The sequence below is a fragment of the Dasypus novemcinctus genome, chromosome 17 (assembly GCF_030445035.2).
Source record: "Dasypus novemcinctus isolate mDasNov1 chromosome 17, mDasNov1.1.hap2, whole genome shotgun sequence".
NCBI lineage: Eukaryota > Metazoa > Chordata > Mammalia > Cingulata > Dasypodidae > Dasypus > Dasypus novemcinctus.
The window spans coordinates 8,462,735-8,487,062 of record NC_080689.1 but is presented as its reverse complement, the minus strand read 5'-3'; the positions used below and the strand labels follow the sequence as shown (position 1 = coordinate 8,487,062).

Genomic DNA, 24,328 nt, shown 5'->3' with positions numbered 1-24,328 from the left:
GGTGATTCTGTCTCTCAGATCCTGCTCGGAAGGATGGCATCCACCCCAACCCTGGGTGCTTCCCGCAGGGCTGCCTTCCAGCCAGAGCTGCTTCCTGGGCGCATTTAAAGTTGTGATCCAGCTCTGTTGAGGGCACTGGTTTCACCAGCGCTGCTGCCCAGACTGCCCTACCCATAGCTGCAGCGAAACTCGTCTCACTGGGCCTCGCTGGGCGTCCTGGCAAGCCCCCCTGGCCAGCCACTCAGCGCAGGGCCAGCAGAGGGCTGTGCCTGGCTCCTAGGGCCTGGGGGCTTCAGACTTCCTGTGACTGCCCATTCCAAATGGGGCAAGCTCCCGGGCAGGGCACGCTTTCACCCTGCAGGGGATCGAGTGCTAAGGTTTTCCTCCACTCTTACCCTCGTGGCCTAGGAGGAAAGTCACGTGAGCTGTGCAAGCAGCCCCTCTGCATCTCTGTGGGCCCCTGCCCCAGACCTGTTCAGTGTAAGAGGCCTGCCCCCCAAAAGGCCTGCGGTCTCCAGATTATGGATTTCAAGCCTTACTTCCCAACAGGCGATCCCAGCCTCGTCCCACGAGCTGGCTGTGTGACACTGATGGGATTCCTGACAGTACCACGTCACACCTCCTGGGTTTGAGATAAGTGGGTAAGGAGACCTCTCGATGCTTTAAGAGGTCTTAATAGAACCGGCCTCCTATTAACGCTTTTAATAAAATGCTTCTAGGACATGATAGGCATACTTGAGGTATTCTTTTAATCACATTTTAGAGTTCATTGTTCGCTGATTCTTTGAAATAGACTCTACAGTTTAAGGGCATCTGAATATAGACAGAAATGGATATTTGTGTACTTAAAAAGCCATTGGTCCTGGCTGGGAATGTTTGCCCCTAAATTTCGAAGTATGCACATTAATTAACCATCACGTGATGCCCTGCCATACTTGAGTTCCTGTGCTGGGTACTAAATGGCATTTTAGGAGAGGGAATGTAGTCTTTTCTTTATGGAAAGAAGGCAAAAATGAAAAAGGGAGGTACAAAGTAATTTGAGTTTAAAGAAAGGTAGAAATGGAGTAGCTTTCAATGATCACATCTTGTTAAAACCAGTAGCAATCTATGCTTAAAGTAAGTGAAAAAGACATCAAGAGGTATTTAAAAAATAAAGGCACTAGACTGATGCTTCATTTAATGTACTTTAAAGCACACATTTAAAAAATAGTAAACTCATTCTATAGAGTATGGATGTAGCAATACAACTTGTCTTGACCATATATTTTCACGAATACATTTACATATACAAAACATAAATGATTGATTAAATTCCTTTTACTTAACCAGCCAGCTAACACAACATCCTAAGCTCTATACAAATTAAATCACTTTCTTACACTGAAAATCTAATGAAAATCCCATTCCTTTTTGATTTTCAGCAATATCTATCTACTGTAGCTGGTTTAAATAATCTCTGCTTTAAACTCTTTGGAGCACTCAAGTGGCATTTATGTATTTTCACCAGCTTCTAAACTGATGGCTACCTACTTTCCCAGCTCTTTCTTTTCTCTTAAAGGCTGATATTCATCAATTACTGTTTGATTTTCAGAAACAGCTGTAACAGCTGAGGCTAGCAAGAAGGTCTACAGCCCGGGATCCCGTTAGTGAGGCAGGTATTACATTAGGTCCTCTTCCAATGTCAAAAGCAGCAGACGGCCAAGGGCGAAATAGCTCTGCCCTTCCAATATGCTTCTCCTATCCCCTTACCTCTACATGTAAATGTCCTCAATTCCACACTGCCTTACTCTCTACATCTCCTTCTCTTCCCTGCTCTCTGGACTCCATTTTAGTTCACTGCTAAGTAATTGGTCTAAGTAACAATAATAGCAATAATACCAAAACTTACAGAGCATTAATTCTGTGTCAAGACTGCTCTTAGTGCTTTATTTGTATTTATTCATGTAATCCCCCTGGGATTGAAGGATTATATAATTATTATAAATTTCTGAGGCACAGAGAGGTTAGATAATGTTCCAATGGTCACAGAAGTAGCAAACCTAGGACTGGAGCCCAAGTGTCTGGGCCGCGCAGTCGGTCCCCTTCACACCACACCAGCCAAACTCCACACGAAGGGCATTTTTTTTTAGTTTATTTTTATTTTTTTATCCCCCACCTTCCCCCAAGATGGTTCCCTCATCTGCCTGCTAGCTGTCTGTTCATCTTCCTCAGGAGGCACCAGGCACCCAATTGCTTAAGCTACATCTGCTTGCCCAAAGGGCATTTTTAATACTGAATTTTCAAAAAAAATCAAGTATCAAGTCTTTTGCTGTTTAATGGCTAATAGGATCTTGCACCCATCCTGAATATAAGCATTTACATAAAATCAACAAATGTTTTAGACACTTGTAAGTAAAAGACCGGAGAATTATCTGAGTTAAAATTTGTGTTTTTCATAAAAAAATGAAGTGATAGAGGTTCCCTTTAAGAAAGATTCCATAATAGGTCTGTCTTAGTTTCCTCAACTGCTCAAGCAAATACCATGTAATGGACTGGCTTAAACAAAGGGAATTGAATGGCTCAAGATTTTGAGGTTAGGTGAAAGTCCAAACGAAGGCACCATCAAGGTGATGCTTTCTCCCTGAAGACTGTGGCATCCTGGGGCTGGCTCTGGCGACCTCGGTCCTGCGCTCCTCCGTCACATGGCAAGCACATGGTGGCCTCTCCTGGCCTCTCCCTTCTCTTCTGGATTCCACTGCGGTTCTGCTTCTGGCTGCTCCCTCTGGGGCTTGCTCTCTCTCCATCTGAAGTTCATTCTGCTTATAAAAGACTCCAGTCGTAGGAGTAAGACCCACCCTGATGGAGATGGGCCACACCTCAACCAAAGAAACCTCATCGGAAAGTCCAATTACAATGGGTTCACCCCCACAGGGGTGGACTAAGTTTAAGAACATGTTTTTCTCGGGGTGTGTACAGCTCCAAACCACCACACGGTCTAACTGAGCAAGTCCTTGGCAGTGCCCTATGAGGGTTCCAAGAACCCAGGGTATGCAACTGTGGCCAGCAGCCATTATATGCACCCCAAGGCCGAAGCCACTTACAGGCAGGCTTGTTACCTCACTCCCCTACTCTGCACACAGCTCTCCCCTTCCACATTCCATGCATGCTTTACCATGCTCAGAGGAAGGTAGCTGCTGTGGGAGGCTGAAGGCAGTCTTCCAGTTACTCTGACCCCATTTCAGTTCATATGGAAAACTTCTTCATGCTTTTAAAATACTTTAGGTAAAATTAGATTGTTAACATTAAAAACTCCGAAAGCTGTGCCCTTGGGGGGAGGCATCCATTATTCCCTATTGTGTCCAGTCTCACGGTCTCCAAATGAGGGATTCAGTCTGAGAGTTGCATCCAGCTGTGGAAGAGGGAGAAAGGGGAGCTATGCTTCTTTCAAATTCCAGGATCTTCTGAAGCAGATGACCACAGCTAAATGATTAGTTTTATCCATGACACCCTACTGACAAGTTTGATTCAAACCGTGAATAGGATTTTCATAGAGTTAAATACCTTGAATGAAGTCCTTTGTTCCAAACAGGTTCGTATTCACAGATCCCAAAACAATTAGAGTTCTTTCTGACATTTGCTTTTTTTGAAGATCAAGACTGTGAAAGAACAGGCAAGACTTCTAGTTCAACTCTTTGTGGCTTGACCTTTTTTGCAGGCATCAGGTAAAGAAGATTTTTCCAGAATCTTGAGTCATAAGAAAGATATTGATCAGATTTCCACTTCAGAACTCGGTGAGATTTCAAAAGTTCTAGTGACTGGGGCAAGAATGTGAAGTTACGAACGGGTGTAAATTCAATTAAGATTATTTTAATTTTTCTTTCCACCAGTGCTTCATGTAGTCCACTTTCAAGTTCATACCTGACTTCATTAGACATGTAATTTTCACTTAGAACAATTATTAGTCTTCGGCTTTTCTCTATCAAGGAATGGATTTCATCAACAACAGCTGAAAATTCAAGATGTGGAATATTAGTTTCAGAGAACTGAAAGGACTGGCATGAAGTACAAATTTTGCAGTCTTATTTTCTTTTAACTCTTAGCTTCACTAGTAAGTTTTTCTTTATGGCAAACCATTTATTCTCAATTTTGTAAGTCTATTAAAAACAGTAATCAAGGTAACAATAAATAAGGAATACTTACTCTGTGCCACACCCTTTTCTATATGTTTTCTATATGGTAACTCATTTCATCAGCATAACGACCCCATGAAGCAGATACTGTTATCACCCCCATTTTACAGACAAGAAACCCAAAGCACAGAGAGGTTATTTTACTTGCCTAGAGTCACAAAGCTAGTGATGGCAGAATCAGAATCTGAACCCAGGCAGTCTGGTTCCAGAGTACATGTTCACTGCTGCTGTTTGTGAAAAGAGCCTTAGAAGTATTTAAACAAATGGGCGTGGCTGTGGTCCAGTCCTGGGGCAGACCAGAATGGACCCCTGAGCAGTAGTTTGCCAATCCCAGTTCTACATCTCTAACTCTCCTTACAACTGGATATATGACTAAACATTATGCTTTAATTTAACAACTAGGAAATAAAATCTATTTTCAAAATGACTCCAAAAAGAATGGAATATAATAAAGTTGATGTAAGGCCAAGCAGACATGCATTCTAAGTAACAAAATGCCTCTCAGATACAAAGAACTGAAACAGAAAAATGTCAAGGTCTTGTATGCATACCACAATTTGGCATGTTATTCCTTCCAAGACGTTGTTTATTGTTAAACAGGAGTATATTTCCCTTTCTAATTTCTAGTATAGGAAGGGGGAAAAGACACAACCAATTCTTATTTACTGCTAGATCTTTAATGCCCAGCTCATAATTGGTATGTGGAAGGTACTCAATAAATGTTGGCTGAGTGAATGAATGATGGTAACACGAGGACATTTTAAAAATTGTTTTATTAACATCAGCACCCAAAATAATTTCAAACCAGATTTCAAATGCTTGCTCTGCAAGGCTTCAAAGAAGTGGAGTGGGTGTAGCTCAGTGGTTAAGTGCCTGTTCCCATGTACAAGATCCTGAGTTCAATTCCTGGTACCATCCAAAAAAAAAAAGCCAAAAAAAGACTTCAAAGAAATAGGGGACTGTTACTAAATTTCTTTGATTCTAAGAGTAATTTGTTTCAATGTATGTGCTATGGCCATTAGTATTAATATATCAATAAAAGTAGTAATTTCATAACTAAAATCTGATGTAAATCACCAATTTCCTCTTATTTATCCTTTTCCTGACTCTCTTATTTTCTACTTTAATTTTCTTAGGGTCAATGTAATATAGAAAAAAACATGTTCAGGAAAGAATTAACCTGTGTTTGCAGACCAAAGGATCCTATATTAAATTAGGGGCTGGTTCTGCCACACAACATATTATCAAAAGAGGCATTCCTGCTCTAGATAAACGCCTCCTGGTAATGCCAATACTGGACCCGGTTCTGAAAATGTAATGCCTACTCCCTTTCTCCAAATTTCAGAGAACTGTGAAGCTGAATGAGTGGACTGGGTTCAAGGGAGGTGATCAGAAGCACCTTAATCAGCTCACTCCCTCAGGATTGATGATTTTGATTCAGGTGGCATCTTCGGTTTAAAGTGCTTTGTTTATTTGTTTTGTAAGGAAAATAGGTACCTAATCATCTTTTTTTTATTTTTTTATTTTTTTATTGACTTTGTAATAATATTACATTAAAAATATATATGTGAGGTCCCATTCAACCCCACCCCCCCACCCCACCTCTCCCCCCCCCAGCAACACTCGTTCCCATCATCATGACACATCCATTGGATTTGGTAAGTACATCTTTGGGCACCTCTGCACCTCATAGACAATGGTCCACATCATGGCCCTAACCATCTTTTTTACAAGGCAAAATCTCTGTGGTTTTCTACCTGAAATTCCCCTTCTTACCTCCTCCGGGCACTACATCCCTTTCAAATATGCACAATTTATACCCAAAATGCTTCTCCAACACCCTGGGCAAAATCTCAACAGCGAAGGTGTGCTCTTCTCCATCCTCGGGTCCACATTCTTTTAGGTAAGACACAAAAGCATCGTAGGTTTTTCCATCTAGGAGATAAGTTTTACTCTTAATTAGTGTTGAAATAAAAGTTTATTTAAGTAGACATTTCAGTAAAAGTCATGATCAGTAATTGAAAAAGAAAAGTTAAAACTAGCTTCAGGAAACGGCACATTCTTATCAGGCAACCACTTAGCAAGTGTCTTTTTAAGCACTTTAAGGCTCTCACTGACAGGAACTTTGAAGACCATAGAAGACCAAAGAGCCCCTAAATGCCCTCTTCCAGAATTTAAAGCAAATGTCACCTTGGTTTTCGTGTCTCGAATTCTATCACCTCCCAATTCTACTCAAAACAATGCCCTGGAAAGTGAAAACAGAGCTGAGCTTACCAGGGAACACGGCAGAAACGGTAGAAGCTGTTGGAACGACAGGCTACAGAAACAAATGCTGTGGCCTCTCAGAACATTACTTCGTCCTAGATGCCAACAGCAAACCCTCAGGTCCCATTAAAGGTTTTCACTAATGGTGACAATTTGCTGCGATATTATTCCTGATGCTAGACCAGGATTCAGATGGCTTACGGGACAAATTCAGGAGGATTGTGTGATCCAAATAGCCAAGACCATTCTACTAGCTGGATAGCTAAAAAATGACCATGTCTGCCTTCCAACTTCATACACTGTATTTGAGAAGACAAAAACACACAAATGCAATAACCTGAGAAAGGTTGCAAACTACACAATTGTTTGTAAATGGGCAACAGTGTGATGCAAACAAAAACAGATAAAACTTACAAACAAAAAACCCTGGTCAGAGCATAAGGAATGATCCTCATGGGGGTGTGAAAGGAAATTTCAAGTCAGGTCTTAACTAATACAATTGATGCCAATTACAGTTGGTAGAGGAAGAAAGGGACATGGCAGGGGAAGGATCTATTCTTACCCCCGGACAGTCATGTAGATGGTAGAGGAATGAGACCGATACTTTGGTATATTATTAGGATTAGTAAATTTGCTATTGAGTTGAAAGCTACATACTATTGCAAAAAGAAATATTAAAATGTGTAACACTGTTAGCTTTCTATCTTTTCTTTTTCTGACTATGGAAAATATCCCTATATTCCTGGGTTCAGATAGTAAAGGTACATTGCAAATGGTTCTTAGACTCTTGCCCCCTAAGTGACATGCACACTCTCACATCCCATATACACACATGCACACAAGTACAGATATGTAGATGCTCTGTGTACACTACAGATTTTCACTAGGAGAAAGTCCTTTGCATCTAAGTCTCTTTTAATCCCTTTTTTGTATTCTATTCTCACCCATAACAGAACACATGGTTAAGAAAAACTGTGAATTTTAAACATCTGCTAAATATGTGTGTTAATGACTAGACCCCAAAGGATGATGCTCCTTTGTATTTGTATAGAACATGGTAATTCAGAAATACATTTTCAATTCTTAAAAACCAGTTGTGTTTCACAACATGCCTGAAATGTAGACAGATATTACTGCAGGGCTAATATTGCTAAATCAATGGACTTCAGAGATTATGGCCCAAGACCACATTTCCACTAAGAATAGGAGTGGAAGCAGAGAAACTCCATCATAGGTCAATTTTATTCTAACTTTCATTTCTTATTTTAATCATATCATTGCTTCCACATAGCTGCCTTCTCAAAATGAGTAAGTGTTAAGAATATTCTTTTTCCAATTACAAGTAAGCAAAATGAAAAAGGAAATAGTGGTAAAATCATCCCACATAATTCTACAATCTAGAAAATGCGTAATAAGCATATTCTAATTCTTCACATACATTTTGCATCTGTTTTTATATTAGTGTCCATAAAATATGAACAATGTACTAATTAATTTTTCTGTTCAAAACAGGAAAACATTCTTGCCCTAGAAACAGAAAAAAAACTACAGAAAAATACTAAAGTACAAAGATGAAATGAAAATCCAACCATGAATCTATCATTTAAAACTCATCACTGAAGTTTGTTTATTTTTCTCAGTCTTTTTATCACAAAGAGGCTATATTAGAAATATGGAAACTTAAGGGCAAATAAAAAGGAACAATTTTCGGTATTGTTTAGAAAGTTTTCTAAAATTATACAGTGAGTCATCTGAAATGAATTATTTCATAGTAAGTTTTCTGTGTTTCAGAAAGACAGCTTTTTTCTCCTATTGGAAAAAGGAATGCAATTCTTAAAAATAAATGTAAAAGAACAAACAAAAATCTGCAGATATCACTCAAGAGGTCTCTCTTTGCCTAGTCACATATGTAATTTCAGAGATAAAGAGATCAAAAGAACAACTATAGGAAAGAAGGAAGTAATGGTGAGAGAAAGGAAGGAAAACATGTAGAAGAAATTTTAAAATTCTATTTGCCACAATTAATTTTAATTAGACAATGGCACAAGAATAAATTAAAGTTGAAACAACGAAAACGAATCTAATAGGCTGAGTCCATTCTCATTCCATGTTCTGTAAGGTGTCATAAATCCTTATGCTCAACAGCCAATGTGCTAAGTCCATCCTATTCAGATCCCACCCAAGTCCTCAACAGCCTCCAGGTTCACCCAAGGACACCTCCTATTTCTGGAAAACAAGCTTCTTCAATTCTACCTAGAGGATTCTGGTTCAGCAGTTTGAATAGAAACCGATTGCTGATTTAAAGCTATTTCTTCGCAGAATAGCATGCATATCAAAGGTAGGGAAATTTGGTAAAAATAGAACAAGTTATTAATCAGTAAGTGGGTCCTTTGATATGTCAATGAGATTGCTGTGAAATATAAATACTTATTAGTTCAAGAAAAAGCTTGTGCCTTCATTGATATTGTCATTATGTGAGGCAAACAGGCATTAATATGTAATACAAATAAATGAATACATCTGTAAAAATATTTCTTTCTTATAATCACGATTATAATAAGCTGTGAAGACAACTCAGTCATATATAATTATATATTGTCATGATATAACTTTGCTCTTACCTATGAAAAACTAGTTTTTCAACCATGAATCAGCTTTCAAATTACTTATTTCAAACAACTCTCTTCATGGTTTAGCACATCTGCTAATTTATTTTACAATTCACTTTAAATACAGATAACGAATATTTGGTAGCTTCCATAATTTGAAGAAGCACTCAAGATAAGGAATTTGAAAGCTAATGGTAATTTTTTTGTGTGTTCAGCATACATGAAACCATCAAGTACATGGCACTTGCAATTAAGCAGTCGGTTAGACCAGTGCTTCTTAAACTATGTGTGGTGAAGGAATATGTTTTTATTTTATTTTCTTTAGTTTGTTTTTATGTCCAATTCTTCATGAATACATGTTTGGGTTTCAGCAATACCAAATTGCTATAATTTTTTTTCAAAGTTTTTTACTTATCCTTCATTTTCTGTCATCAGTCTTTGAACCACACTGAGTAGAACTGATTTAGAGAACATCTCTAAATGTTCTGTCTACTGCCAAAATGAGAGCTAAAAAGTGTGAATTTAAAAATTACTGTAGATCAAGTCACACACAACTGGAGAGGAAAACGAAGCATGGTTAAAAATCATAAAGAGAGGGATTAATGAATGGCCATTCTGATGTCCGTAAGCAAAAAACCCACTTGGAAAACACCAAGTATCCACTTCCATGTTTGTTGCAGCATCTTTATCCAAAGCAAAATCACACACACATGCAGGTGCAAAGATAATTTTATATTAAATTAACAATTTTAAATGCAAAAAAATGAATCAATAAAAACCTCAAAAAAGAGAATTCCTTTATAATTTATATTTGAAAGGGTCTTTCTACTTATGATCTGAAATGCGGAAACCATAAAAGAAAACATAAATTTGGCTACATTAAAAAAGCTTCCCAAAGAATATCACTCTCTTGCACGCAAGGAGTGCCCTGCCACGCAGGGGTGCCCCCAGCATAGGGGAGCCCCACACGTAAGGAGTGCAACCCATAAGGAGAGTCTCCCAGCACAAAAGAAAGTGCAGCCTGCCCAGAAATGGCACCGCACACACGGAGAGCTGACACAGCAAGATGACGCAACAAAAAGAAACACAGATTCCCGTGCTGCTGACAACAACAGAAGCGGACAAAAAGAAGAACACACAGCAAATGGACACAGAGAACAGAAAACTGGGGCAGGGGAAGGAGAGCGAAATAAAATAAATCTTTTTTTAAAAAAAAGAATATCACTCTTAGCAAAGTCAAAAGACAAATGACAGGGAACAATAGTTACATTTCATTACACAGAAACAGGCAATCCTATTTGCATTTTGTAAATAGCTCCTAGAAATAAACAAACAAAAAGACCAACATCCCAATACAAAAAGGGGAAAAGGATAATAATGGACACTTTAGGGAAGGTTATACAAAGGGTTTTAAGCAAATGAAAAGTTTCCACAATCTTGCGTAGCAAGTAAAATGAAAATTAAAACTACACTGAGATACACTTTTTCACCTATCAGATTGGCAAAAATCCAAAAGACGATAAAACATTTTATGTGAGTCAGTCTGTACTCCCATCCATTCAAGGTGGTAGTATAGATTGATGGAACATCCAAGGTCAAATTGGCAGTATCTTTCAAAATAACAACTGCATCTGCCCTTTGAATTCTAGCAATTCCACTCTGGAGAATTTTTCCTTCAGGTATTCTGTACACATGTGAAACAATGACTGTATAAATCTATTCATCGTGGCATTTCTATAATAAAAGATTGAGAAAACTTAAAGGTCCATCAAAAGAAGACCAAGTAAACAGTGGAACATCCACATAAACAAAACACCATCCAACCCTAAATAATGAGGAACTTCTTTATGAACCAAAATCAAAAGATATCCAAGGTATACTAAAACAAAGCTCCAAATAATGTGCATGATTATTTTAATAGGGGTTCAAATAATAAGCAGTATATATTAGCTTGGACATACTAATTATTGGAGGGTAGAAAGCACAGGTGTGGGACAAGGATGGGAGAGAGACTTTTATTCAGTGTTTCGTCTTTCTTTATTCAAAAAAGAAAGTGTTTTTAACTTTTTTAAATTCAATAATTATCTTAAAGAGCCTTGAGGACTTCCAGATACTTTTACAAAGGGGAAATTGAGGCATGCTGTCACCAAATAGAAATAGTAGTAGTTTAAAAGTGCCAGGATAAGGAGACTAGAACCAAGATAACTTGGCTTTCAGTACAGGGTTCTTGCCAGTGTATCATGTGGCCTCTTCTGCCAGGTTAATATAATAAATCACCATATGATTCAATTCAATTTAAAAGAAATTTATTAAATTCTTGCACCATATAAGGGAGCTAGATGGTGTGTGTGGAAGAGTATTCAGATACACAGTTCCTGGGATCAAGCATCTTAAGAGCGTTTAGGAGGACACACCATACATACATGAAATCATTAGAAAAGTTTTGACAACTTAAGAGCGAGGAAAGATGGCACAAACACTGTGCATAATGGATGATACATGCAGACCAATTTTCCCATGGAAAACGTCTACCAAACATGAAGGCAACCACATAATCAAAATAAGCGGAAGATGAATGTTTCTTTATTTGCTCTCTTACTGAAAGCCTAAGATAAGAAATCCCAGCACGACCACATCCGTTACCTGTTAATGTTTCATCACTTCCAATTACACGTCTATAAAATAAAGTCAGGTCAACTCTATACATGAAACATGCAGTCACTAAGCATACAACTGCCACCAAGACCAGAGCAGATATTATCATTCCTCTAGTGAAGACATGGCCCGGGATGTCACCAAGACCTTCTAGAAAGGAAAAAGAAAATGAAAGTAATTAAACAGCAACAAAATCTGACCTGTGTCTTCCAGGTCATGCTGCCTAGTCAGTTGTTATCTTTAACAGCTCATCGGTTGTCTGCTGGAGAGGTTACACATCCACTGAGTTCCTCCACGTTTCTACCTGCAGTTATGAGCAGCGATCTTTCTTCTCAACTTTAAAAAAAATAAAAATGTATACAGTGACAGCCCGGGCCCTGAACTGAAAACATTTTAATATATGCTATCCCTATTGCAGAAGTGAGATCTCTGGAGTGATAAGATACTAGGGTGAAATACAAAGGGACTCAAAAATAAATCTCAGCCAGCAATTTGAGAACAGAAGTAGAGGTGCATTGGTCTTAAGAGAGCGCGAGCTCTGGACTCAGCCTGGCTCAACAACTTATTTTATATCCTAGGATAGAAGTCACTTAACCCTCTAAACCTTAGTGGCTTCATCTGTAAAATGAGGATAATAATAGTTTCTGCTTCACTTATTGCTGTTTGGGAAGAGATTAAATGAGATGTTACATATAAAGTAAACATACTTTCCGACATGCAGCTTTCAGAATTTTAGTATATATTTTGCATACAAATGCCCCTTGGGGAAAAAATACATTTCCTAGATTGACTTCAGTATTCCATTATGGACAATATGAGATAACAGAGATATATGAAGAGTAAAATAATTTTTAACCAGCATCCCACAATCTGGAGATGGCCACTGTTAAAGGGACAGTATATTTCTTCACCTGAAAAATTCTACTTAATTGAGATCATATGGTAATTACTCTTTAGCACTTAAAATACATTTTGAGCATTCTACTAGGTCATTAAAATTATAAATTCTTAATTTCCCAATATTTACATTGTTTGCAATTTTCATGAATATACATAATGCCACAATGAACAGCTTTATGCCTAAACCTTTGCCCATATTTCTGATTATTTCCTTGGAATAGATTCTAAGGAGAACGGAGAGGGGCAGGGCTTTATAGGTCCACGAGAACAAATATGTTTAAAGTTCTGGTTATTCTAATATAATTTTGGGGAATAATCTCTCCAACAAAACTCTTGGGACGCAAGTTTCAGTGACCATGGTTGTTGAGTAGGTGAACTCTGAATAAGCCCAGGCCACGGGGCTCCTGCACCTTTGGAAGGCCTGCACACTCGCAACTGCACTTCCAGGCAGATTTCCAGGCACACGCGTGCACCCTGGCACACATGCTCCTCCATGGGCGATGGCGCATTAGAAGGCCTTTGCCCAGCCTACATTTGTGGGTACAACTCAGGAAATCGCTGCAGCAGGAGGAGAAATGTCCATGGCAGAAGCCTCATGGCAGGGAATGCACATGTTCAAACAGGGGAAGGTGGCAGCTGCTGGCACCCGGTCACCAGAAAACCCAGGCCAAGCAATGGAGCCAACGGAAGTCATGGATTTGAACGCCTTGCCCGCACAAGCGTGGGACCGAGGCGCACACTGTCACGAGGGTGGGGGGACCACACGTGATTGTTCCTGCAGGAGGCAGGAGCACAGATTCTAGAGGCAGATGGGCTTGTGTTGCAAGACCTTTACTTGCTGTTGGATCCGGGGTGAGTTTCTTCACCTATAAAAGTTAGTTGTAAAGAAACCATGGAAAAAGTTTGGCACAGTCTGACGTATAATAAAGCACATAATGCCTTCGCTTTTCCTGTTACTTCACATGGTCATATGATGATTTCAAAACAGGTGCACTAGGTAAGCCCTAAGTGGTGACTAAGAGAACCCACCCAGGGAGCGGGCTACGGGCCTCGAGGCTCTCTTGGCCCTACTCCGTCACTTTCTCACCGAAGCAAAAGAAGAGGAGGCGGTCATTCTCTCTCTCTCTCTGTCCCTCTCTCTCCCTCACTCATCCTGACCTTTTCCTACTACCACTCTGGGGAACAGCTGGCCAGGATGGAAACGAGTGGTGAAGGAGTCATGACACTGGAAAGCATAACTTTCAGCCCTGAAGGGCACTTCTGAGGCAGCTACTGTGCCAACGACCCTGGATTGGGTTGCTTTGGTAGTGGGTAGGGATAGGGGGCTCTGCAGCCCTCATGAGCAGGCACTGAAAGACTGCAGGAACCTGCAGATCAGCACTATACACTGTCTACTTGCCAAGCCAGGGGCTGGCCCAAGCAAGAGAGGCTTCTATCAATCTCTGTTGAACGAATGACCATACCCAAGCACCCCTGAGCACAGTGCCCTGCCGAGATAGGCTGGAGGCCCCAATTATGGCCGATACTCATCAGCCTCATTCCATACAGAGCTGCCAACTTCTCTTCCCCTCTTCTGAGTGTGACGTATTGGGTATGACAGGGCTGCTCCGATATTGCCTCCCCCCCCATGACACCTAGTCACCAGAGTCTGCTTCTCTGAGCCCCCCTTCTATATTAGGAATGAAACATGATGCTGAGAATAAATTTGGTCTTTTCATTTTTCATTGGGAATCATGACCCAGCAGGATTCTAGCAAGGGCTGAGCACCCACCTGTTCTGCCACTGAATGAATGACTGTGGCACAAAATGTCACCTTTCACCTCTCAGGAGCTTATTTTCTGGTATGTAGAATGAGGAAGGGAGACCTTTGAAGAGTCTCCCAGTGTCAGCATTCTATAAGCCCACAGAAAAGAGTAAATGTTTTCTCATACCTTTTTTCAACAAGATGAAGCTTATGGTATCTGTGCCTCCCTCGCTGGCCACCGTACAATTATATGAAAACTTGAGATTATTTTCATTAATGTTCTTAATTCTCAATATTTTTGAAGCATGCCATTTGCCTTCTGAAGTTCTGGATGAGGAGAAAATAATTTAACGACAGACTTTCTTCATTATCCACAAATTACACATGAGAGAATGCATGTGTTTAAATACTTAAAGGCAATTACTATAGCCATCCAGAGACAGGGATGTGAGCTACCAAGAATTAGCCAGAAGCCAGCCTTCTCCACCTTCCTCAAAGCATTTCAAGTTGCCCATCAGTGATGCCAGGCAAATGCTCATGACATCACCCTTCCAGTCAGCTTCAGGCCCTGCAGGGACTGCCCCAGCCAGCACCTTTGGTTGTATGTAACTCACGTGACTATCTCCCTAGCAGCAGGTCTCTCCAGTGACTGACCATGGAACCCACTGTATTCTCCATCTCCAAATCTATTTATAGAAGCCACCAATCCAGAAATAGCAACTATTCAAACCTGATGAATATCCATTTATAAAGAAAGACCTCTCAGCTCTCTTACTTAAGCTCCATTTCTATTAAGTTTGGTTGGTTGATCTTCTATCCCACCAAAGGTTAGAAATAGAGCATTAGAAAGGTAAATGCAGAATCTAATGGAAGATGGTGGCTAAGGATAAGACACACTAGCAGGACAGCCATGCAGTCCAACTACATAAAATGTTTATTGGGTACTAATTATGCCCCTAATCCTGGGTGAGAAGCCAGACCTTGCACTGCAAGGAGCCTGTAGACAACAGAGCGAGACATGCCCACTGTACAACGGGGCCCAAATTAACTTAGACATGTTCCAGTATCCCGACCAGGTCTTTTCCTTGGCATATTAAGTATTGAAGCACTTAGTGCACTTTCAAAATGCAAAAACTGTGGCCTATATAATTTCCTTTTTCATTAGATGCTTAGGTAAAAATCCCCATCCCTATCAGTTTCTGACCAAAAGCTACTTTGATAAGATGATATTAAAAGGCCCCATTAATCTTCCATTTCTAGTTTATAATGCTGCATTAAATGTCTGTATAATCTATCAATTTAGAGTGTGGAAATTATAGTCATGAAATCTATGTTATATTGTAGTTTAAAGTAACTCCAGGTACCACAATAGCCATTCAGGAATCCAGTGTTTTGTTTTTTATCACATACATACTTAATTTTAATTTCTTTCTCTTCATGTACATTAGGATCTGTTCCATTTTCTTTCCAGATGTTCCAATAAACTATATCCTTTTCATTCAGTAAAGCAGAGCAGTTGAGCTGTACATCTTTTCCTAGATAAAGATTCCCCAAAGTTTTCAAATTAATGGAACCTATGTATGTTAAACAACCTAAATCAAATCATACTGCTATATCCCAGAAATAAATTTTTTAGAGTATTAAGCACATGGATTAGGTAGCAATTACAAGCCATCTCCAAAATATGAGTTGGCTTATTTTCAAAGGTTTATCTGTAAATCAATTATTAAAACTCAGTGTGACCAGCAGACCTTTTCTCAGTATACAGTTTAGTAGGTAGTGTCCAGCCATCGCTCCCATTGCAACTTCCACAAAAACAAAATGGATAAATCACCCTAAAAATGTAGCTACCAAGAAAATCCTCTTTCTAGATAAGCTGAGAATGCCAGGGATTTTATTCCATGTAGAAATTTACTTTGGTTTGTGATAAACAGAGGGACTGTCATAGAGAAGAGAGTATCTACTGGAGCTTTTTACAACCATACGGGCTGGTGTGATGGATTGGAATCTAGAGGAAGCATAAATGCACAGCCAGTTTTCTCATAGGATATTTGCTAACCACTTGGGCAGCACTGGAGGCTGCAAAGGTTGAATGGAATCTCCTGCAGTCTCACAGTACTTAGATCAAGCCCCACCAGAGGAGAGGGATTGCAGCAGCCATATGACTGCAGTTGCCCTGAGTTAGCAGAGATGAGAGGCAACCTGCATCCTAGCCAACCTGCATCACAGCCACCAACCAGCTCAATTCTTGAGTTGAATGAGATGCTCAAACCCTCACAGTACCTGCATTCCAGAGGAAAGAGCAAGAACTCTCAGGAAAAACATAACACAAACTTTATTCACTTTGGTTGCTCGACACACAAAGATCAGCATACATTAAAAAATTAGGAGACATTCAAAGAAGCAAAAATTTGAACAATAATTAAATAGAACCAAAGAGATAACAGAGGAAGACCCAGATGATATGGATGCTGGCTTAAGCACACCAAGACTTTGAAATAATCATTATAAATTGCTAAAGAAATAATGGAAAAGATGAACATTTTAAACAATGAAGAGTCATCTGTAAGAAAGAGTCAAATGAACATTTAAGAACTGAAAAATAACAACAAATGAAATTAAGGAGTCATTGGATAGATTGAGTAGCAGACTAGATATAAAAAAGGGCAGGATTAATGAACTTGAATTCATGCTAAGATCAAAACAAAAACACAGAGGAAAAAAGAATGAAATTAAGAACAACAGGACTAGAACATAAGAGACATGTGAGACAGAGTTCATACATAATGGAGTCCCAGAAGGAGAGGAGAGGAAATGAGCAGAAGAAATATCCAAAGAGATAATGACAGAAATTTCCAAAACTGGTTTAGTACATCCACCTGCAGACTCAAGAAGCTTAGTGGAAACCAAGCAGAATAAATTTAAAGAAAAACATGCCTTGGTATGTCCAAGGTAAAGAGGGAAATCTGAAAAGTATCTAGAAGGCAAAGACACTTCAAAGGAACAACAACTAAACCAACAGTTTTCAGCAGTAACTATAGAAGATGGTGAACAAGAGAAAAACATCTTTAAAATGCAGCCCAAAACTGCCAATTCTTTACTAATAGAAAATGCTCTTCAAACAGAAGGTAAAATAAAGATGTTTTCATGGAATTGGTAGCTGAAAGAATCTACTGCCAACAAAAACAAGACTGTAAGAAATGCTAAAGGAAAGACTTCAGACTCATGGAAAATAATCCCAAATGAAAGCAAGGAAATGCATGAGTAAATGAACAGCACCAGAAAGGACACATATTTGGGTCTATATAAAAGGATGTTGATTGTTTAAAGCAATAATAGTGACGAGGTCCTATGAGGTTTACAGCATATGCAAGAAGAGAAATTTATGAACTAATAGCATGACGTAAGGGAAGATGAAGAAAGGTAAACTCTTATAAGGTTCTTGCATGTCTGTGAAGTTATAAATGTACTAATGTGTATATTTGTCCTATCATAATAAGACAAGAACATATAATTGCTAGAGCTATTAATGACTAATACAAAAAAGTATGACTGAGAGGCTAACCAAATAGATATTAATAAAGAAAAAAAAACACTTTATTAATCCAAAAGTAAAGGAGGAACAAAGGAAACAAATAACACAAGACAATTATAAAAGAGTAATATGAGAAGCTTCAAATCAACTGTATCAGTAATTTATTAAATGTAAATGAACCAAGCACTATACAGACTGGATTTTACAAAAGACTCCAATATATGCAGTTTATGTGGGAAATATTTTGTATGTAAGGATAAAGAAAGATTAAAAGTAAAAGGATTTTTAAAATGATAAAATATGCTGATCCTAAACAAAAGAAAACTGGTATATCTATTCAAAATAGAAAAGAGTAGGCTTTGGGGAAGGAAGTATTAAGATAGATAAGGAGAGGCATTTCATCATGATCAAATGTCAGTTTATCCGGCATACATTTGTTTGTATTCTTAAGATAGCCTGGAAATACATAAAGCACAACTTTGCAGATATAGATTAATTGACCATGATTGTTTGAGTTATTAACACACCTCCCGGGGAAACTGATAAAGCAAGTATACAAAAGGTATGTGAGGATACTAATGACTTGAACAAGCCATCAACCAACTTATTCTAACTGACATTTATAGGATGATAAAACCAAAAACTGTAGAATACACATTTGGTTCAAATGCACTTGGAACATTCAAGACACACCATATTCTGGGCCTTAAAGTAAGTCACTACAAATTTTTTAAAAATTGAAATGGCACAGGATAAATACTTAGAGATCGTGGAATTAAACCACACACCAATAACAGAGAAATAACTAGAAAATACTCCAAGTATTTGGAAATTTAAAAACACAAATAATCCATAGATGAAAGAAAAAAATCACAAGGGAAAATTTTTAAATCCTTTGAAATGAGTAGTAATAAAAATACGGCATATCAATACTTGTTGGAAACAGCTGAAGTAGTGCTATATGGGAAATTTAGAGCTCAACATGTATATGTGAGAAGAGAGATGGCTGAAATTTATTCTCTAACTCTCGATGTCAACCCGCTAGGAAAAGGAGGTGCAAATGAAGCCCAAAGTGAGCAGAGGAAATAAATAATAAAGATAAGAGCAGAAATCAATAAAAGTAGAAGGCGGTAAGTGGCAATGGCATGGTGTCAGAGCTATGTGGGCCATTTGCGGCCACAGCAATAATTGAGAGCAAAAGGCGTGGGCTTTGGAAACCATCAGCACAGACTTGAATCTCAGCTCTGGCCTCTTTCCAATGGTTTCATTTAAGACAAGTTACTTAAATCTTTCTAAGTTTCCCTGTTTTGACTCATAAAATAAGGGTAAACAAACCTCAGAGTTGTCTGGAGTTTTAATTTATTAATATAGTACAATCGCCTAGCACAATACGTGATTTATAGTAAAGACTTAGAATACATGAGGTTCTTCCTGTCCTTTTAAAAAGAAATCCATCAACCAGATGTGTCGCTTTATAAGATCTAACTAGAAAATTCCTGAACGTTCAGTGAATTCAATCACTGATTCAAAGTGAATCACAAAACCAAATATTTAAACCACACAGTAAGTTTGAATCATTTCCCCCAAGATGTTTTCACAGAAATTCCAAATTTAGAAACAACCATAAAAACAATTAGAGAAAAGCCTCACACAGGGAGTTTAACAGCTTAATCTACCAACCACAGTCAGTGCCACAGACAGTGGTAGTCTTTGGGATTTTTAATTTCTTCACTAAATATTGAAGGTACTATGCATACAACATTGATGGAAAACAAATCAGATTTATCCTTGGAAGTTTCGATTATGCCCCCCATTCATAAATACAGATTATATATATATATGTTAAAATATACCTAATTCCACTTCAACATGGTTAACCTCTGGTCCAAAAAGAATTGGATTTATATTACTGAGATCTAAATATAAAAAAGAAAAGAAAAACATTTTAGTGTTGCATAAAGCTTCTCTAAGGAAAACATTTGGTGTAATATGCTTATTCACTATAACAATGATTCTAAGAGTCATCACTTTATATTGACTTTAACTGTATTTTTAGTAAATGATTGCAGTTAATAGTTTGTTGTTTCACTTTCTACGAACTCAAGGCCTAAAAAGCCAGAAAGAGCAATCTGGTTTTATCCAGGCTCAAATACGTGGCTTTTGCTCACTGCAGCTACAAGCCAGAAGAAGTTGAATCTTCAAGGAAACTTGCCAGACCCCAAGAAAACCGAACCTGTGGAACTTACCAGATGCAAAGTCAGGCTGGGAAGCACCTTTCTGCCCTGCCTTTGCTCCTTCCACCTGCCCTGACTCCTCAAAGACAGGTTGGCTGGGGTGCAGGGCCAAGCCCAGGGCGGATGCTGCCCCGCAGGCTCCTGTGGGAAGGGCCGCCTTCCATTTTGTGCCCCCATGATGCCTCGGGAGCCGCACCTGGTCCTGTCTGGGCTGGGTGTCCCCACCTGAAGGTTCGGTTCGACCTCTTTCTGAGTAACTTCTGACCTGGACTAGAAGTACAGAGCAGACGCTTCCCACTCTACTGACAGAGACAGATACAGAAACCAAGGTTGACAGCAATCAGAAATAGGAGCAGGAGGCCATGGGGCCATGGAGAAGGAGGGACATTTAAAATGAATTCTGAAAGCCACAGTCAGCATTCTCCAAGAAGGTAAGGACAAGAAAGTGGGCAGTTAAGGGGGAGGGGGAGAGGCAGTGGAGGATGGAACTAACAAGCGCTTTCTATGTTCCTGGCACACCCTAAATGCTTTATACACCTTCACTCACTCAATCCTCAAGTCAGCCCTGCAGAGAGGCACCAGTGCTGCCCCATTTGACTCACAAAAGATCTGAGGCACACAGAAACCAAGTAATCTAACTCGCCCAAAGTCCCAAGCTCACAGAGCTGTTGTGATGATTTGAGGTGACAATTCAACTAAAGTACTCGGTGCAATTCCTGGCCCACAGAAAGTGGCCTTTTAATAACGGGCATTCTTATGTCTCCTTGGAGGAAAGAAGGGAAAAGGAGCTGACGAGCTGAAAGTAAAGATGGGGTGAGGGTGTGATGTGGGCTATGGGTGGAAGACTCTTTGTCTCTTCAGAGATAACTAAGTTGTTTGACTTGTGGGTGTGGAACGGTAAGAGGCTGCAGTCCTGCCCTTAGGGACAGTGGCAGCGGCTCCAGTCCCAGGAAATGTTTAACAATGCAAGGGCTATAAACTTTAAGTATTTAGGGGAAATGCAAAAAGTAAATATGCTAAAAGCTTATCTAGAATATCTGGAGTCCATGCTAAAATCTTACCTAAGATGTGGAAGAGATATATGCTAATTGAAACCTATTGAGAACTGAAACAAAGGGACCATTTGGCCTTTCCTCTCTGTATAAAAGACATTTGAAAATCTTGTTGGGGCTCGGGATTCAAACAGAAGTTCCCGAGTCCGGCCGGCCGTCAATAAACCATTTTTCCTTCTCAAAATCATTCCTGAGTCCTGGCCTCTCTATACTCAAATAATTGAACTTCTCTTAAATTCTACAACAGGTGGGGGGTGTTGGTGGGAGGGATTTCAAGGGACCAGAGATTGATAGGCAATTAAAGAACATAGACAAGAAAGAAAAATTGAATTATAGGGTAAATATCTAAAATTCAGGATTTTTGAGGTGACAAATTCAAAATTATGGGATTCCCAGACTATGGACTCCAGTAGGCTGAAGAATGCCCCCCAAATATGCCCACCTCCTAATCCCCAGCTCCTGGGAATATGGTACCTCACGTGGCCAAACAGACCTCACAGGTGTAAGTGAAGGGCCTGGTGATGGAGAGGTTATCCTGGATTATCTGGGTCCTTCTAAGAGGGAGGCAGGAGGACAGAGACAGGGAATGAGAAGTGATGACAAAAGTGGAGGTCCGAGAGAGGGGGAGGTTTGAAGAGGCCACACTGCTGGCTTTGAGGTTACAGGAAAGGACCAGGAACCAAGGAATGAAGGGGCCTCTAAAGATTCCAGAAAGACTATACCCTGCTAAGACCTTCCATTTGGCCCAGGGAGCCCATTTCAGACCTCTGACCTCCAGGACTGGAAGATGAAACAGCCATGCTCTTGTAAGCCCCTAAGTTGGTGTACGCAGTACTGTGTATGTAGCCATGCAAGTGGATGGCTGAAATGAAGAGGAAAGAATGTTGGCAGGAGATTTAGTAACTGAGCCCACGATTTTGGTGAATGAATCATGCACATGGGTTTTAACATTTCCAGGATGATGGAGAGGAAAGTCTAGGGTGGGTAAACTCCTGTCATCTAAAGGGACTGTCATTTCAAGCAAGGATCAGAAAAAATCTAGGGAATTACCAAAGACAAAATAAAAATCAGTGGGTGGAAGCTACAAGGAGGCATGTTTGGACTCAATGGGAAAAATGACTTTTCAACCGTGAGACACAAGAATGTGGACTTAGCTGCCGTGTGATTTGGGCTGTTTCCTTGTTAGTCTGGGTTCATGACAAACTGGCCAATTAGCCATCCTCGCAAAATGCACAGCCTCCCCTGGCAGCCACCCCCCACCCCACATTGCTCCTCTCATTCTCACACCCTGGGGTGTCCTTTCCCGGGATACCGTCGTGTGCAGCCATCACACTCAACCTCTGAGACCCAGCTCAGGTCGTGCCTCCGTGGAATCTCACGGTGCTCTTTTAACGCTTCACAAACGACCTTCCCATATTAGAGAACCTGCCTGCGGTACTGCCTCTTCTGGATTTTAAATTCCTGGAAAATAGTCTATTGCTCACTTCCCATTTCATATTTCCCCCTTGCCTTAGTACAGTTCATTGATTACAGATGTACTCGATAAATATTTGAGTGAAAAAAGTTAAGTTTAACAACAAATGAGTCCACAATTTACTCAAATTCTAAATGAGAGAGCTGACTCATGAGAGGTAAACTTTCATTTACAAAAAAAAGGCATGTTTTCTGTCAGGGGGATGGTGCCAAAACAAAGGTTCTGCCCCTTTTATTTGAAGTACAATGGGTCACAACCCCAGCTAAGTTGCCTTTGGCTTCCTTTGCAGCTCTAGAAAAAAGGACAAATTCAGTTTTACTCAGATACATTTGTTTCTTCCAGATTCTAAAGCTTTTTCTTACCTCCAGTTATTGTTATATTGAAGGTTTCTGTGACATTGAATAGTTTTCCATTATGATAAAGAGAAAACACACAGGTGTAGACTCCCTGATCTTTAAACTCTGCATTCTTCAGTATAAATGGATTTTTCCTGTTCTCTGCTATCTTTTCACAGTCCTGTTGATTCAAAAAGCTAATTAAAATCGTTCAGTAAAAGCAATAGTCATATTATAATACTGCAAATAGCTTAAAGATCTTTAGAGAAAAGAGTAAAACAGAATGAAAACTTGAATTCTCTGAGAATAATTCCAGTGATTTTTCAGTTTCTACTGGAACAATGAAATATGGTCCCGTTACTCTTATTAGTACATGCTAGGAAGTAGGACGGAGTGGGCACTGTTGCTGCTTTATCATTTTCTTTCAAATTCTCTTGCTCTCTTTCTCTTACAAATACACTGCACAGAGAGAACAAAAACAAAAAACAAAAAAAAGCCTGCCTGCATCAAAAGTCTACTTCCCAAGACTTTCATCCGATTCTACGTGCCATGTACCCAGGACTTCCCTTCCAGGGGGTGGGGGGAAGGGGTTGGGGCGAGTTCTCAGAGAACTGAGACCCTACCAGACCACCCACCACCCCTGATGCCCTCCACGAGAAGGCAGCGACTGATTAGAAATGCGTTGAGCATATTTAAATTCATAGGCACACACCTCTATCTTAAATCTCTCTCTGTCACAAAGGTCCATATATGTCACAATAATCTTTTTAAAAGTCACCTCCTTCCCTGGAGCCTGCAGTCACCAAGAGGGAGATGCAGAAGCAAAGCAGGGACCAGATGGGGATGATGGGAGCTGAACTGCTGACCTTGAGTATTTGACACTATTCCTGCAAATACATGACCCAGAGAACTATTGCCCACAGACTCCTGCCTCAAAGCTGGCCAAAGCTGGTGGCAACTGAGGCAAGGCCCACAGGGTGCCTGGAATGGGCGTGAGAAGCACCCACAGGCATATCCCACAGCAGAAAATGGTCAGTGTGTAAGTCAAAGTTTTATAAACCCAAGCTGATTTTTTCCAACATATTAAATTATCAGACGTGCTTCGCTTTCAATGCCTATCCTTCATTCTTTTGCTGACTGAGCTCCCTTGCTCCCTCCTCCCCCCCCCTCCCAGTCAGGTCATCACTAATCAACAGTGTCTTTACTAATGAGAATACAGCATGCTGCGGTGAACTCTCTGGTTAAAAATACCCCTGAGGCACCACTTTTCTAAATGTAAGTATCTGCATATTGGGGTTTCTTAAACCCCAGTATCCTGGCCCTCGTAAATTTACATGTGCTGTAAAACATACCCAA

General features: G+C 39.7%; 1 protein-coding gene across 1 annotated transcript in view; it reads right to left on the bottom strand.

Annotated features, from left to right (window-relative positions):
* Positions 1 to 2,118: 2,118 nt before the first annotated feature.
* Positions 2,119 to 24,328, bottom strand: part of IL18R1 (interleukin 18 receptor 1) — a 43,285-nt gene continuing 21,075 nt past the window's right edge. The window contains exons 5-11 of the mRNA XM_004460401.5: positions 23,000 to 23,153; positions 19,731 to 19,793; positions 15,757 to 15,877; positions 14,530 to 14,669; positions 11,687 to 11,848; positions 5,946 to 6,104; positions 2,119 to 3,985 (exon numbers count right to left, since the gene is read on the bottom strand). Coding sequence (XP_004460458.1) covers positions 3,630 to 3,985; positions 5,946 to 6,104; positions 11,687 to 11,848; positions 14,530 to 14,669; positions 15,757 to 15,877; positions 19,731 to 19,793; positions 23,000 to 23,153 — 1,155 coding nt within the window. The 3' untranslated portion in view covers positions 2,119 to 3,629. The remainder of the gene's footprint in view (positions 3,986 to 5,945; positions 6,105 to 11,686; positions 11,849 to 14,529; positions 14,670 to 15,756; positions 15,878 to 19,730; positions 19,794 to 22,999; positions 23,154 to 24,328) is intronic.